General features: G+C 34.3%; 1 protein-coding gene across 1 annotated transcript; it reads right to left on the bottom strand.

The window, feature by feature from the left end:
• Positions 1-1,223: 1,223 nt before the first annotated feature.
• LOC149260590 (uncharacterized) lies at positions 1,224-3,791 on the bottom strand. The gene is made up of 4 exons (XM_089460243.1): positions 2,517-3,791; positions 2,191-2,345; positions 1,574-2,039; positions 1,224-1,472 (listed from the first exon to the last, which is right to left on the bottom strand). The coding sequence occupies exons 1-4, from the start codon at positions 3,789-3,791 to the stop codon at positions 1,224-1,226; spliced, it is 2,145 nt and encodes a 714-aa protein (XP_089316369.1).
• Positions 3,792-17,882: the final 14,091 nt, after the last annotated feature.

The raw sequence follows: 17,882 nt of genomic DNA, 5'->3' as shown, positions 1-17,882 counted from the left end.
GTTTATAAATAAATGAATTTTTTTTACACTAGTCTACCTAATTCGCAATATAATATATCTGATATATCCAAATTTACAATAAAATGTATTTATAAATAACTTGCATGACGATAAATTTGCATTAAAATATGTCCCTACTTAATTTGAAAGACAATAAAAATTAATAATAAAGTATACATAATTAATTAGTATAATTATTTTCTTTAAAACACATTTATTTGCCTTTATTTAGTTTTTTAATTGATAATTTCAAAGTTCCATGGTGGTTAGTATTGTTGGATTATGAGTTCATTCCCTTGTCAAAGTCTAGAGAATGGATTGAAAATAAAAACCCTTATAATTAAAGGTTTGTTTAATATATAACTGAAATAGTATAGAATTTAAAATAAAAAGCAAAAAACTTGATGCTAAATGTAATTAAGTAATAATATAATATATCTTGTATCTAATTAGATATACTTAATTTTACAATAAAATACATCTATACCTAATTGGCAAGAAAATACAAATGTGATAATAAAATATAACTAATTAAGCATATGATTTCCTTTAAAAAATATTTAAATGATTTGGTTGTGTCACTGGTCTAAGTTGACTTCATAATTTAAAATAAACTATCAATACATACACACAATAGTATTGCTTTCATATAATATAGTATTCTAAATTTTTATTTATATATTTTTATTTTAATACTATTGGAAAAGGTAAGATAGATTAATATGACGTTTGAAAAGATAGGTTAATACATATTTTAATAAAAAACATGAATTTAAAATTCTCCGGAGAGCATGATACTTTAAAAGATTCACTTAAAAGTTTAAAAATTATTATATAAAAACTCAAAAAAATTAGGAAAGAAAGAGAAATAAATTTTCAAATTTATTTCAATGTTTTAATTTACTAATTAGTATTTTCTTATATTTATTCGTTCGTTGTTTGTATTGTTTGATTTTGACTTCATTTCATTGTTATAGTGTTGAGAATCCATTAAAAACAAAATTCTTATTATTAATATTTTTTAATATATAACTATGTTTTAAGTCTTTCATTGATATTTTTTTATATTTATTAGTTGTTTGTACGGTTTAATTATGATTTCATTCCATTGCTAAAGTGCAAAAGAATTATTGAAAATAAAAAACCTTTTTTTCAACAGAAAAAGCATAATATTTTTATATCAGAAATATCCAAATATACAATAAAGGAAATGTTCCAATGATCTATGTCAACAGAGAAGCCATGAGCTGTTGAAAAGAAGCTAGAAGGCCAGATCCAAAGAAGAAGAAAAATATATCATCTATCCATCCACAAGGACCGATGCATAGACCAGATTCGTAACAAAAATTGGCCTGAAGGCAAAGAGAAACCGTCCAGAAAAGTAACCTGTACAGAAAATCAAAACTACATTCTGATGTAGACCTGTTCAAAAAACGGAAAGCCCATAGCATATTGGTCGAATCAGCTAGCATCTTTAATCACAGAAGCAAAACATAGAGAAACTTGCAAGAAAAAACTAGAAATTGGGAGGGTAAAAGTCCTGGATGGAGTAACATTTCCCATCAGAGGTAACCTGTAGATGCCACGCTCCCGGAGCAGATTGAAGGCCTTTTTTTGATAAGGAGTCTGCCGTCTGATTTTGTTCCCTGCGAATGAAGTTGACTGAGGCACCTTTAAAGGATGACCAGTAGAATCTGATGCGATTAAGCCAGCCCTCAAGATGAGGCCTGGAAATGGAGATTTTCCCAGCCATATAATCCACTAGAACTTTTGAGTCACCATAAATGGGAATGTCTTGAAGATTTAGGAAAAGGCAGAAACTCATGAGACCAGCAAGGGCCATCGCCTCAGCCATCATATTAGAACCCCTCCCTCCATTCCAGTGAGCGAAGAAAAGACAGTCTTCATCTGCTTGAATATGGAAACCACAACCACAGACCCCATTCTGTGCAGCACCGTCGAAAAAACGCTCTAGGCAGAGATGAGGACGCCAGAGGAAAATTTGAAACAGGAGGCATTCCCAGCATGGGTGAGGAGGGCTGAAATTCCTCAAAGAGATCACAAATGGAGGAAAAAATTTCCAGCATCGGAGACTTTTTGTCATTGAAGATGAAATTATTCCGCCACCTCCAAATACACCAGAAACTAATGATAAAGATGGATCTCCATTTGGCGTTTTGTTTACTATACCAAGTAAAAGCATCCATGATCGACAACTGAGACATGAATTTAAAATCATATTGAATCTCCAGGAGCGTCCAAATTTGGCGGGAGCCCTTGCAATTCAGGAATAAATGAGAATTGTCTTCCTCGGCCGATCTACATATGGGGCATATACCAGGACCCTGCCAACCACGCTTTTTTAAATTGTCCCACGTTAGATTTTTGTTGTGGAACGATAGCCATGAAAAAAAGACCATTTTTAATTGACACCCCGCTTTCCAGAAAATACTCGGGAAGGAACAGTCATTTTGATGCTGTCTATCACTAATCATGTTACGGTATATGTCCTTTACCCTGATGCTGTCCATTCCATGAGAGTTTCCCCAGATGAGACAGTCCTGTTCATCAGAGCGGAAGATGCCACCATTTCTGAGTATTGTTAAGATTTGCATCCACAAGCCACCAATGTCTTGCGGCATATCCATACTCTCAGCTTCCCGCCAGATTGGGATAGGGCCATGCCATCTCTCAATCAGCCCATCCCAAAAAAAGATACCCTTCCTGTGAAAGAACTTTAACAGGGGAACAGGGACGCAGATCTCCTCACTGCCACATAAAAAAGAGTCTTTTCCCACCAGAATCCGCTCCCCCGTTTGAAAACGCCATAAGAGATTCTTCCGGAACATATTTTCAATTTTTCTCAGGCTCAGCCAAATCGGAGATCCACGTGAAAGGCCTATGCTACCTCTTCTGAACCAAAAGGATAAACTCTTACTGCGCAGATACTTCTCCTGAATAATGTTACTCCAAATACCTTTCTCGAAGATCCCCCGCCATAACGTTTTACAAAGGAGAGCTTTTCCAAAGGACTTCAGGTCTAACAGACCCCAGCCACCCATAGATTTCGGAGCAGATATATGTGAAAGCTTCGAGAGGTGAAACTTTCTTTTCCCTGCCTGACCACCCCAGATGAAGTTGGCGGTGAGTCTGTTCATAGATTGAATGATGCTTGCTGGGAGAAAAAACAGGTGCGCCCAGTAAACCGCCAACTGGTTTAAAACCGATTGGGCCAAAACAACTCTCCCGGCCAAAGAGAGGCTTCTGTTCTCCCATGCTGAAATCTTCTTGAAATATCTCTCAGTTAACCACAACCAATCAGATTTTGAGTAACCATTTGATTTTAATCTATAACCCAAGTACTTGATTCCCACACTGATGGATTGCACTTCATAACCAAACAGATTTATTAACCAGTCCAGCTCTTCTTGGTTAATCTCGCTGTGATAAATAACCGACTTTGAACTGTTAATCTGAAGGCCAGACGCCCTTTGGAAATTTTGAAGAATATCGTGATAACACATCCATGTTATTCTGCATATAATGCCGAAAAAAATGACATCATCGACGAAAAGATTGTGAGAGATAGAAATATTCCTGCATAATTTCAAGGGGGAGCATCTGTTTTCATCAACGGCCTTGTTAATATGAAGACTCAGAGAATTCATGGCCAAAATGAATAACAGGGGAGACAGAGGGCATCCCTGTCGAAGGCCTCTCGAAGCTAGGAAGAAAGCCGATGGCATCCCATTTACAATGACTGCATAATTTACCTGTTCAACGCACGCCATGATCCAGTTGATCATGTTTGCTCTTAACCCGACCTTTGCTAGCATACATCTCAAGAAGGTCCAATCCATGCAATCGTAGGCTTTACAGAGATCTATTTTTAGAAGGACAACATCGCATTTTTTCCCCTGACAGGCAAAAAGAGCTTCCTGAGTTGTAGCAACTGCGTCTAAGATGTTTCTCCCCTGTAAGAAGGCATGTTGGTTCTTTGTTAAAAATTGAGACAAAGTACCTTTGATCCTGTCAGCGATTATTTTTGATATTATTTTGTAGGATATATTACACAGAGAAATTGGGCGGAAATCCTTGAAAGAGATGGCATTCTCATTTTTGGGATGAGAGCTATGTAGGTAGATGTAGTTTTCTGATTTATGCTGCCCGATAACCTGGAGCCCTCCACCATTTTCAGCAGGTCAGATTTGATGAAGTCAAAAAAATGACAAAAAAACTCTATTGTCCACCCGTCCGGGCCAGGACATTTGTCCTTTTTGAAAGCTTTTAGAGTTCTCAACAGTTCCTCCTCCGTAACAGGTTGAAAGATTTGATTATTTGTGTCCTCATTGAACATCTGAGGAAACAAATCGATGCCCCATAGAATATCCTGAAAAGACTTGGTTTCTGTTCTCTTATACTGATTTTCAAAAAACCTCTTAGCCTCCTTTGAGATTTCCTCTTGGGAATACAAAAACCCTCCTTTTCCATCACTGATTTTCCAAATTGAATTTTTTTCCCTTCTTGCATTCGCGAATTTTTGGAAAAACTTTGTGTTTTTGTCCCCTTCTCTTAGCCATAAGGCCCTACTCTTCAGCCTCCAAGATAATTCCTCTTGTTCAAGAATTTTTGCCTTCTTCCTTTGAAGCTCCTTTATGTGATTTCTCTGTTTGAAAGATATGTTGTTTGATGCCATGACGTCCGCAACATAGTCCAATTCCTTTTGGATTTTCCTAAGGTCCATCCTGTTTGACTGTATTTTCTTATATTGCCATTCTTTAACTTCTTTTCTTACAAGATCCATTTTTTCTCTGAAAGTCATAAAAAAATAGTGTGGATTGGAAGGCAGCCGCTCACACCAGAGGTTTTTAAAGAGTTCATTGAAAGCTGGGTCTTCCAAAAAGGTCCTATTGAATTTGAAGGTATAACCCTTCCTGAAACCTTTATTCTTCCATCCCAACACTATCGGCCTATGATCTGAAATAAAAACCTTTTCTATGGAGGAAAAAGGCATGCCCATCTTGTCGATTAAGCTGACATGAAGTATAAAACGATCAAGCCTCTTTGCGATATAATCCTTATCCGATCTTCCATTCTCCCATGTTGGATACATCTGAGCTGGGAGAACATCCACAAAATTTCTACACAGCATCTCATTTTTTATTTTATCGGCCAAAGGATCCTTTCTCTTGTTTAAACCCAGATTTCATCCATATTCAGAGTGAAATTTAAGTCCCCTGCAAACATTAAATTTTCAATGTCAAGAATTTCAGAAATAAAAAGTTTCTCCCAGAAAGGCTCTCTATTCCTGTAAGGAGCATAGACATTTAAAATATTTATGGGAAAATTTTGACCCCTAATTTGGGCCGAGATTAAAATTCCCGCCATGCAACTATAAGTCTTTGCCATGATCCAGACCGGATCCCATAGGACTGCTAAGCCACCCGAGAGTCCATTTGATTCTATAGCCGAAATGTACCATGAGGGAAACATTTTCCTGAAGTAAGATATAGTAACCTCAGCAGCATGCATCATTTCCTGGATTAAAATTATCTTGGGATTAACAGATATGAACAGATCTTTTAACTCCAAATTTTTTTTCCCCGCCCCTAACCCCCGAATGTTCATTGATATCACAAAATTCATTTTGGCAACTTCTCGGCCTTGCATGCTCTAAGAGGCCTGTCATCATTCATATCTACTATAGGAACATCAATAAGCGACAAGGACTGGAAACCTCTTCCCGCACTCTCGCCCCTTCCTCTAAAATGTCTGCTGCCCCTGCCATTTTTCCTCCTTACTGTGATATTGCTGGCAGAGTTTGGGCTGATGAGGGGAGATTTCTTTGATTTAGGTTTATGGATGGTGAGGGCTTTTAGCTCTAACGACTTCTTTGACAGCAAGAAATCCAAATCGCTCCCTATGGAGTTGGTGGGAGAAAGATTCAGAGAGTTCGCCGGGGTGGGAGAAATCAGGATTTCCTTATCCTTTTCTATCTGAGGACCAGTCTCCAAGGGAGAAAACGAGGGAAGATTGGAGAGGGTTTCAGTTCTTCTGTTGATGAGGGGAGGAGGAATCGGAAGCGGGTTTGGTACCTCATGATCAGAGCTCGGTTCTATAGGATGCAGGGGCTGAGAAATAGTCGTAAAAGGGGCGTCTTCTAAAGGAGGCATCGAGGGGGAAATAGGCTCCACAACAGAGGAAGGATTTGGATGCAGGGGATGATGAAAAGTGTGAGCAGGAGAAGATGCCTAAAAATCCTCCGTTTCGAAAGAGGACCGACTTTTGGAAGATAGGAAGAACTCCGAGTCCGGGTAAGGAGAGGATGCCTTATCTGAAAGGGGCTTGATAGCACCCCGAGATTTACGTCTATATTGAGAACGCCGAGAGCAATTCCTTAATAAATGACCTGTATGGTGACATGCTGAACATCTGAAGGGAATCCCCCAGAAGTCCAACCTCTGCCTGATATTCATCTCCCCCCAGGATATGTCGATATGTTCCGGGAAACCTCCCCTGTAAGATTTATCAATCAATACCCACGCCACTCTCTTATCTTTTTCTCCAAGAGACCATGGATCCACGTAGATACACTTTCCAATGGCATTGCCTATCTCAAACAAAGTTTCTTTGGACCATAATTCCAAAGGCAAACCGGGGAACTTAACCCAGATGAAGTTGTTAGAGGGAGTGTTCCTAAGCAGGTTAAACCCCAGATACCATCTATGCAGAACCAGATAACTCCTGTTGAAAACCCATTGATGCTTAAGGATGGACTCCAGGTCACTTGACTTTAAAAAATGGAAACAAAACCAACCCTTTAAAAGGCTAGCTATAATCGGAATGTAACCTATAATAGGTTTCCACTGGGCCGCAAGCCAATCTCGCATTTTGGATTCATTCATCTCCGGGAAATGCCAGTGTCTGATCAGGGCTTTTTCTTGGAGGCTGGATATGCGTTCAGCAAGGTGACGACTGTCAATTCTAATAGCAGCGGGGGGCGGAACTGTCTTGACCGGTTTCTGTAGATTCTGAAGATAGGCTTCCTCCAGATCCTTTCGAGAGTTTTCATTTCTCGTTCCGATGAATGATCGAGAAGGACCACTTTTTTTCCTATCCCTAAGCTCCACCTCAAACTGAGGGACCGATGGCTTGATTAACAGATCCTCCAGGGTGGACTGCCAGTCAGATGACAGCCGAGCATTGACGTGGGCGGATTCAGCATTGATGGCAGCTTGGACCATTTCCTCCGTGGCCGAGTCGGAGGGAAAGTCCATATTGAATGCTCCACCAACCCTTTACCTCATTTGGTACCCCCCAAATCCAAATCCGATTTGATCCGGACAGAATGGGACAAAACACTCTGAACAAGATGCCCAGAGAGAGAAAAAAGAGCAGACTTCTGACTGAGAAACTGACAGATGAAGCCTCGAGAACTTAGAAACTCACTTCCCAAAAAGTCCCAATGTCTGAGATGATGCCATCTGTCCTCCCGACTTAACTTCCCTGATCTCAGCAGAGGCAAGATCAAAAAAAGGAAAGGAATTTCAAAAATTGACGGCTCCTCCGGACTGTCTGAAAGTTAAGAATAATAAAAATTCTGGGGGAATGAAACAGAGTGACATCACCAGGAGGGGGCCGGAAGATAGAAACCGGCAATCAGAGACAGATTCAGCGTGAAAAAAACCAGGAGAATCGGAAAGAAAGGATCGAAGGCCAATCCGGGAGACATCAGGCATCCAAACCAACATCAGGCGTCCCAAACCAACGAATAGAGAAAGACCTTCACGTAGCTTCTTCAGGGCAAACTACGCAGCAACAAAACAATACACAGCTGCACCACCATGGACCTAGTCTGAAACGAACATCTGAACACGGCTTTGAAAAGACTATATAATTCTGAACCTTTAAAACCGAAGCCCTCAACCAGTTCAAAACCATCCCTTACGTTCAAATTATGGAGTGGAGCAGTAAAAGCGTACAGAAACTTTCATAAAGATAAAAGCATTCAGGCAAAACAAGAGTAAACAAGCGCATCTCTCATTTCGACATATCCTTCCTGAGACAAAAACATTCATATATAGCTCATAAACTTTTAGAAAGACTTCACTGACCTGGGTTCGCAGGCGTGACGAGAAAAGAGTGCAGCATACAAAACAGCATCGACGTATCCATCCTCCAGAAAACAGGGCCGAATTATAAACCAGATAGACGGAAAGGCTCGAGGAAGTAAGTGATAAACCACTGCGGCAGAGGTGCACAGCGGGGCGGGACAAGAAAACATCCTCGAAAAAAAAACTGGTTAAATCATTGGAAAGAGAGAAGAAGAGGTGTACAATAGGGAGAGACAAGAAAACTTTCTCCACGAAGAAAAAGCTGGTTAAATCATTTGGTAAGTGGAGAGGAGGCGAACTTTCTCCACGAAGAAAAAGCTGGTTAAATCATTTGGTAAGTGGAGAGGAGGCGCAGAAGAGTACCCAGCCTTCCTCGAGAGACAGATGTCAGCAAAAACAAATGCATGGAGAACTCAAAACGTGGCATTTTCTTGGCAGGCAACGTTTTGGAAGGACCATATGAAAGGCTCACCTGTTACCGAGCATAAAAGGTTTTCTGGTTGGCCGCACTCCATTGCTCGCCAGCACCACGACACCCAGCTCCATTTCTCCTGCAATAAAATAGCATTGATTTCTAACGTTCTACATATCCACACCGTATATATAACAAATTTTTTTGGTAAGCTTAATACTTACGTGTATCTAATTAGCAATATAAAATATCTAATAAGTATATTTAATTTACAATAAAATATATATAAAAAAAATTAACACTAATTAGATGTACCTAATTCTCAATATAATATATTTAATATCTAATTAAATGTACCAAAATTTACAATAAAACATACTTATAAGTAACTTGCATGACAATAAATTTGTAATAAAATGTCTATACCTAATTTGCAAGACAATAAAAATATAATAATAGAATATATGTAATTGATTAATATGATGATTCGCTTTAAAACACATTTATTTAACAATGATTCACATTTATTTAACAATGATTTAGTTTTTTAATTGATAATTTCTAATCATCGTTGTTGGATTATAACTTCATTCCATTGTCAAAGTCAAGAGAATCGATTGAAAATAAAAACCTTTATAATTTAAAGGTGTGCTTAATATATAACTCTTTAGTATCTAATTTAAAATAAAAACAAAAAGCTTGAAGCTCAGTGTATCTAAGTAATTAGGTATATTTAAATTTGTAATAAAATATATCTATATTTAATTTGTAAGAAAATAAAAATTTGATAATGAAGTATAGCTAATTAAGTATGATGATTTCCTTTAAAACATATTTAAATGATTTGGTTATATTACAAAATTTAAGTTGAATTCATCAGCATTTCTATACATAATTTAAAATAAACCATCAATACATACACATGAATATGTTATATATATATATATATATATATATATATATATATATATATATATATATATATTAATTTTAATATTATTCAAAATTTAATAACGGTAATATAAGTTAATACCATGTTTTGAAAGATAGATTAATATATGATATGATATTTTAAAAGGTTTAATTAAAAAATTATTAGATTTTGTTAATTTATTGCTAGAAGTTTCTTATTTCAATTTAAGGTGGATGAAGATTGGTTGATTTTTATTTTTTATTTTTTTAATTGAGGGTCTAGATTGATTCTCAAGGGATTATGCTCAGTATATGTTTAGTATTAATGTTTATCAATACTATACTGCATTTTAGAGTTTGTTAGGTTGCATTGACTTTTAATTTAAAAAAATTATATTTGTGTCACGCTACCAATTTCTTAGGAATTTGAGATTATTCCAATTCTAATAAGTTCCTCATTATTATTTATAACATTCATTTATATACTAGCATTTGCACCAGATGTTGCAAAGGAAACGCTGTAAGTCGGTAGCACATATGGAAGAAGAGCATAGATGAAAAAAGATGTGATATGTTACATGATCTAACTATAGCCCAATTTGAGTGAAAAATAAATGTTAATGTTAACTGTAATACAATCAAACAATCTACTCAAAAAAGAGGCATGTGCAACTTCCTTCCCAATTTCTCAATCTAAGAGTTTATTTTCATTGACAATTCTAAGAGTTTATTTTTATTGATAATTGCATCCCAGACTAGACCTCCTTTGTCTTTCATAGTCTCAGCCAGACTGAACCCTTCACCCTCATATGGTACCTTTGTCTTTCATCGCCTCAACCAAACTGAACCCTTCACCCTATATGGTAATGGTTCCAGATCAAATTTCTTTGTGAGTAATCTCTAGAGGCGTTTCCATTTATACACGTCTCCATTTATACACAGTGTGCCTAAAATATTCACCAATATCCAAGCAGAGAAGCCAAATATGTGTGTCGAAAGTGAATGGAGCAAGTTAATCCTTATTTCTTCTTTGCAACCTCAAATACAATATCCTTGAGAGTGTAGTAAAAATTGGGCACAGGTAGCCTAGGAAGCTCTTCATGAAAGGGTGCCTCATGGGGTTGATATTTATGAAATGGACCAATGTAATATTTCCCCCATTCTGAAGATAGATATGCTATAAATTATTTACATTAGGGAGGAGGGCATCTAACACATTACTCAACATTCTTCCATTGTTTACATAGTTTTGCTCCTATGTCTCTCTACTAACCTAAAAAACCCAAAAGATATGGATTCAAATTATCAAATAACAAATGATATCATATATATACATGTAATAAGTTTATCTTTTCAATTTTACCTAATATAATTATGACATTACTATACTCAAATAACAATTGATAATGAGTAGTAGAGTAATTTCAAAAAAATAAAAATACACTTAGTGCTTGTTGTAAACAAATATACATTCTCTATAATTATCTTTAATAAATAGACTAATTTTTCTTTTAACAACAAATATACATTATCTATAATTATCTTTAATAAATGACTTCTTTTAACAAATTTTGTACATTATCCATCTCACAATTTGTTTTTTCCCTGTGCTCAATCTAAGATTTTATTTTCATTGACAATTCTAAGAGTTTATTTTTATTGATAATTGCATCCTAGACTAGGCCTCCTTTGTCTTTCATAGTCTCAGTCAGTCTGAACCCTTCACCCTCATATGGTATCTTTGTCTTTCATCGCCTCAACCAAACTGAAACCTTCACGCTCATATGGTAATGGTTCCAAATCAAATTTCTTTGTGAGTAATATCTAGAGGCGTTTCCATTTATACATGTCTCCATTTATACACAGTGTGCCTAAAACATTCACCAATCTCCAAGTAGAGAAGCCAAATATGTGTGTCGAAAGTGAATGGAGAAAGTTAATCTTTCTTTCCTATTTGCAACCTCAAATACAATATCCTTGAGAGTGTAGTAAAAATTTGGCATAGGTGGCCTAGGAAGCTCTTCATGAAAGGGTGCCTCATAGGGCTTATATTTATGAAATGGACCAATGTAATAGTTCCCCCAGTCTGAAGACATATATGCTATAAATTCTAACACATGAGGACATCTAACACATTACTCAACATTCTTCCATTGTTTACATAGTTCTGCTCCTATGTCTGTCTGCTAACCTAAACAACCCAAAAGAGATGGATGACATCAATTATGAAATTACCATTCAAATTATCAAATAACAAACGATATCATATATATACATGTAACAAGTTTATCTTTTCAATTTTACTAATATAATTATGATATTACTATACTCAAATAACAATTGATAATGAGTAGTAGAGTAATTTCAAAAAAATAAAATACACTTAGTGTTTGTAGTAAACAAATATACATTATCTATAATTATCTTTAATAAATAGACTAATTTTTCTTTTAACAACAAATATACATTATCTATAATTATCTTTAATAAATGACTAATTTTTCTTTTAACAAATTTTGTACATTATCCATCTCACAATTTGTTTTTTCCCTCCAATCTTTCTCAAATTTTATATCTCTCAAATTTGAAATCCTTTGTATTCCGATGGGAAATCTATTCAATAACTTGCAACCAATTATACTTAAGACTTGGAGTTGAGGCATAACTCCTCCTTCCCACACAACATAGGATGACAGGCATAACCAAACCCATGAATGCATGGCTAAAACTTATGAAATTATTAACTTGAAAATTGATTTTAAAATAAAATAATAATAACAGTGATAATAGATTCATTGGCTATAATCAGACTCCTTAATAATGCAACGATGAGAATAGAATAAAATATGCACCATGAAGAAAATAATTATAATGGATTTCCATAGAGGGCTGAAAATTATGGCCCTTCCATCTGATTTTAAGCAAAACATAATAAATGTGAAATTGAAGACTGTTAAAATGAATAAGCTAACCTTGAATACTGGAGCTGCGACGGATAAAAGGCGTCATTTTGGAATTCCTAAGTGAATTCGGCCTCGCAGGACCTTCAACCTTCAGACTGCCAAAACAAGGAGATGAAATAGGGTGGGAGTAAAACAATTGAGTAACTGACAATACCAGTCTTGAATCAGATGGTAGTCATTATTTTAATCGTCTAACACCACAATCAACGTCCCACAATGGTACAGGTGGCATGGAAGGGACTTCTTCTCACGGGGTAACGCCTTACAACGTAAATATAAAAGTTGTGAATAACCTATGTTTTGTCAAAATAAATCACCAATGATATTTATAATAAGAGAAAAATACAAAGAAATGAAGACAAAGCATGTTAATATAGAGTAAGTATATTATTGTGTGACAAATTAAGAAATGTAATTTAGTTACATATTGGGAATATATAGAGATAGTTGGAAAGCTTATTATGAGCTTGAAAACAATTGTAACTCAGTCGATCTTTACATTTGGAGTAAAAAAAGGTTCCTCTTTGAAACTCTAGTCACATTTGTTATCTTATACGGATGTGAAGTTTGGGGGTGCAGTATATCTATCGAGTCGTGGAGAAATATTGAGTTGATCCAAAAGCAATTCATAACCTATAACCTCAAGATCAAGGGAAATACTCCCTATCCTATCCTCTTGATTGAATCTGACCTGTCCCCCATTGAAAGTATGACTATGTTTAGATATATGATGTATAAGAAGAAGCTTTACAATACGAAATCCAAGAGGCTCCCAAAAATTGCTTGTGACAAATTAAGAAATGTAATTTAGTTACATATTGGGAATATATAGAGATAGTTGGAAAGCTTATTATGAGCTTGAAAACAATTAACCTATGTTTTGTCAAAATAAATCACCAATGATATTTATAATAAATTTTAGAGGATATAGAGAAAAAAATACAAAGAAATGAAGACAAAGCATGTTAATATAGAGTAAGTATATTATTGTGTGACAAATTAAGAAATGTAATTTAGTTACATGTTGGGAATATATAGAGATAGTTGGAAATCTTATTATGAGCTTGAAAACAATTGTAACTCAATCGATCTTTACATTTGGAGTAAAAAAAGGTTCCTCATTGAAACTCTGGTCACCCCTGTTATCTTATATGGATGTGAAGTTTGGGGGTGCAGTATATCTATCGAGTTGTGGAGAAATATTGAGATGATCCAAAAGCAATTCATAACCTATAACCTCAAGATCAAGGGAATACTCCCTATCATATCCTCTTGATTGAATCTGCCCTGTGCCCCATTGAAAGTATGATTATGTTTAGATATATGATGTATAAGAAGAAGCTTTACAATATAAAATCCAAGAGGCTCCCAAAAATTGCTTGTGACAAATTAAGAAATGTAATTTAGTTACATATTGGGAATATATAGAGATAGTTGGAAAGCTTATTATGAGCTTGAAAACAATTGTAAGTCAACCGATATTTAAATTTGGAGTAAAAAAAAGGTTCCTCTTTGAAACTTTGGTCACCCCTGTTATCTTATACGGATGTGAAGTTTGGGGGTGCAATATATCTAGCGAGTCGTGGAGAAAGATTGAGATGATCAAAAAGCAATTCATAACCTATAACCTCAAGATCAAGGGAAATACTCCCTATCCTATCCTCTTGATCGAATTTGGACTATCCCCCATTGAAAGTATGACTATGTTTAGATATCTGATGTATAAGAAGAAGATTTACAATATGAAATCCAAGAGGCTCCGAAAAATTGCTTCTAAGTTTAGTCAAAACCCCCACCTGCGCCTCAAGTGCGGGTGGCATCAGGATGCTTAGTCTTGGCTCAACCTTTGGGGGATTGAGGAGGAGATCATCATGGGAAGCAATGACAATATCAAAGATACTATTACCTCCATTTTTAAGGAGAAGATGTGGGATGCTAAGGAGCTGGAGGGTAAAAGGAAGCTAAGGTACTATAAGGAGGTGATCAACCCCACCCTCGATAATTATCTCTTTATGTTGACTAGCACTAAGAAGAAAATGAACATCGTTAGGATTAGAACTAACTCTCATGAGTTTCAGAGTGAGACTCGGTGGTGGTCTACTCCCAAGACACCCTGGGATGATAGAATTTGTCAGATTTGTGATACTAAGAAGGTGGAAGATGAAAAACACTTCCCCTATATGACTATGTGAAGAAGCTTTACAATATGAAATCCAAGATATTAAATTTTTAAGAGAATTCCACTTCATAAAAAAATTCCAAAGTTTCTTTATCTAAAATCGTATTCTTTATTTTACAATTCAATATAAGAAAAACAACAAACTTAAAAAAAGTATGATTATACATTATAGATTCAAACACTAAACTTATAATTAATCCTTAAAAAGAAGAATCTAAACTTATAATTAATCCTTAAAAAGAATTCCATTCACATAAATTTTCCAAAGTTACATAAACTCATATTCCACTTCATATAAATTTTCCAAAGTTTTTTTTTAATATAAATTCATATTCTCACAAGTTTTATTTTATAATTCAATATAAATAAAAACAACTTAAAACCTAAAGAAAGTGACATCATATATTTTAGATTCAAACATTAAACATATATTAAATTTTTAAGGGAATTCCACTTAATAAAAAAATCCAAAATTTCTTTTGTCTGGTATCTTTATTTTACAATTCAATATAAGAAAAACAATCTTTATTTTATAATTCAATATAAGAAAAACAACTTAAAAAAATTATGATTATACATTATAGATTCAAACACTAAACTTAAAATTAATCCTTAAAAAGAAGAATCTAAACTTATAATTAATCCTTAAAAAGAATTTCATTCACATACAATTTCCAAAGTTACATAAACTCATATTTTCAAACATTTTATTAAAAAATTCAATATATATAACATAAATATTACAATAAAAATAAAAATAAGCATCCAGTTATAATTTTTTTACCAATAAAAGATTCAATTTATATCTTTATTTTACAATTCAATATAAGAAAACAACTTAAAACTACTAAGAATATACCAATTAAAAGATTCAATTTATATCTTTATTTTACAATTCAATATAAGAAAACAACTTAAAACTTGAAAAAAAGTATGATTATACATTATAGATTCAAACGCTAAACTTAAAATTAATCCTTAAAAAAAATCTAAACTTATAATTAATCCTTAAAAAGAATTCCATTCACATAAAATTTCCAAAGTTACATAAACTCATATTTTCAAAAAAATTATAATTCAATATATATAACATAAATATTACAATAAAAATAAAAATAAGCATCCAATTATAATTTTTTAATAGACAATTTTATAAATACAAATTTACAAATAAGTAAAATACTAAGAATATATCAATAAAAAGATTCAATTTATATCTTTATTTTACAATTCAATATAAGAAAAACAACTTAAAACTTGAAAAAAAGTATGATTATACATTATAGATTCAAATGCTAAACTTAAAATTAATCCTTAAAAAAAATCTAAACTTATAATTAATCCTTAAAAAAAATTCCATTCACATAAAATTTCCAAAGTTACATAAACTCATATTTTCAAAAAAATTATAATTCAATATATATAACATAAATATTACAATTAAAAATAAAAATAAGCATCCAATTATAATTTTTTTAATAGAAAATTTAATAAATACAAATCCATTACAAATAAACTTATTTGTACTTTTAAAAACAAAAAGACCATCCAGCAAGGACAAAACCACTATTTTTCAGTTGAAATTCGTCGTGAAGCCCAAAATGTGGGATTGCATGAACTTCACCCACTTTGACCTCAGTCTAAGTTGTAGATGTTGCACCAATCTGGGCGACCTAAATAGAAGTTCAAACTCATCTCAATTTTTAAAAAAAGCAAAGACCAAATGAAGCATCAGTATTCACACTTAATAATCTTCTTTTAGTTCTTTGATGGTTAGTTTTTTGTTTTGTTTTTTTTTTTGTTTTTTGTTTTATGTTTTTTTTGGTTTTTTTGTTTTTTGTTTTTGTTTTTGTTTTTGTTTTTTGTTTTTTGTTTTTTGTTTTTGTTTTTGTTTTTGTTTTTGTTTTTTGTTTTTGTTTTTGTTTTGTTTTTGTTTTTGTTTTTTGTTTTTGTTTTTGTTTTTGTTTTTTGTTTTTTGTTTTTTGTTTTTTTGTTTTTTTTTTGTTTTTGTTTTGTTTTTTTGTTTTTTTATTTTATTTTATTTTATTTATTTATTTATTTATTTTTTTTCAGAGAAAAAAAGCAACATGTGTTATATTGAGACAATATAAAAACCGTCATAGGGTACAAATAAGTGGTAGGGAAACTACGATCCAGGACATTAGAGAAAACAACAGGAATCAGATGTCCATGCAATTCCCAAATACAGAAAGATAGATACCTACATCAAGGATGAGCAGGAACATATACCAGCATATACAAGCACATTTACAGCAGGATCGGAGATATGGAAAGATGCATCATAGAAGAAAAACCAGTATGAACATATACCAAAGCAGCCATGAACCGCATTCACCATTAATTCCAGAAGCAAAAACCATAGCCGAGAGGCAGACCCGGACTAATTTTCCAGCTGATTTGAAGATGAGTCGAAGATAGCAATGATGCTATGCAGAATGGATTTATAGGGGGCTTTAGAGTCTTGGAAGATTTTGTGATTCCGCCACTTCCAAGCGCACCATAACATAATGACTATGAGAGAACGCCTTGGCCCCTTTTGACGACTCCACCATTCAAAAGCTGCATGGATAGAAACAAAAACAACGTGAGGAAAATAAAAAATAGTGGCCAGATCATACCAGATTTGTTGAGAGGAGTTGCATTGGAAGAACATGTGGAGATTTGATTCTTCGTCTGATTCACACATCGAGCATCTGCTTGGGCCATGCCAGCTTCTTTTCCGTAGGTTGTCCCATGTCAGGTTCTTATTATTGAATACCAACCATGCGAAAAATATCATCCAAGGGGGGCATCCCGATTTCCAGAAAGCCATTGGGAAAGAAGGGCTTACATGCGGAGCCTTTGAAGAGATGAAGTCAGAGTATATATCTCTTACCCTGGCTGACACCTGAGAATTTGACTTTGACCAAGATAGGTGGTCAGTTGTTCCATAACGAATGATTCCACTACCCTGTAGAGCAGCTTTAAAAGCATTCCATGAAGAGCTCAGAACAACTGGCAAACGAAGATCAGAAGCATCCTTCCATAAAGGATCAAGTCTGCTCCATTTAGAGATAAGATTGTCCCATGTGAAAAAACCATTCTTGTGTAAAGAAAATAAGAGGCTTTCAGGAATTGTAGAGATTCCATGACTGTAGGCAATAGAATCAAGACCGATTAAAATTCTGTTTCCAGTGTGGATCCTCTATCAAATGGCTGATCCATGTTTGATTCCAATAGCTCGAGATCTGTACCAATATTCCAGATTTTTGCTTTTCATGTATTTAAGTTTGATAGTTGTG

The sequence above is a fragment of the Pinus tabuliformis genome, chromosome 6 (genome assembly GCF_031772625.1).
Source record: "Pinus tabuliformis cultivar Carrire ecotype Pingquan chromosome 6, CPIR1, whole genome shotgun sequence".
NCBI classification, from domain to species: domain Eukaryota; kingdom Viridiplantae; phylum Streptophyta; class Pinopsida; order Pinales; family Pinaceae; genus Pinus; species Pinus tabuliformis.
The sequence above is the reverse complement of the archived record's forward strand: the minus strand, read 5'-3'. Positions and strand labels throughout refer to the sequence as shown.

Coding starts and splice junctions, on each gene's coding strand:
- LOC149260590 (XM_089460243.1), bottom strand. CDS start 3,791: ATGGCGTGCGTTGAACAGGTAAATTATGCAGTCATTGTAAATGGGATG. Junction 2,346..2,516: donor ATGGAATGGACAGCATCAGG/GTAAAGGACATA, acceptor CGTGGTTGGCAG/GGTCCTGGTATATGCCCCAT. Junction 1,473..1,573: donor CGGGAGCGTGGCATCTACAG/GTTACCTCTGAT, acceptor CTGTGATTAAAG/ATGCTAGCTGATTCGACCAA.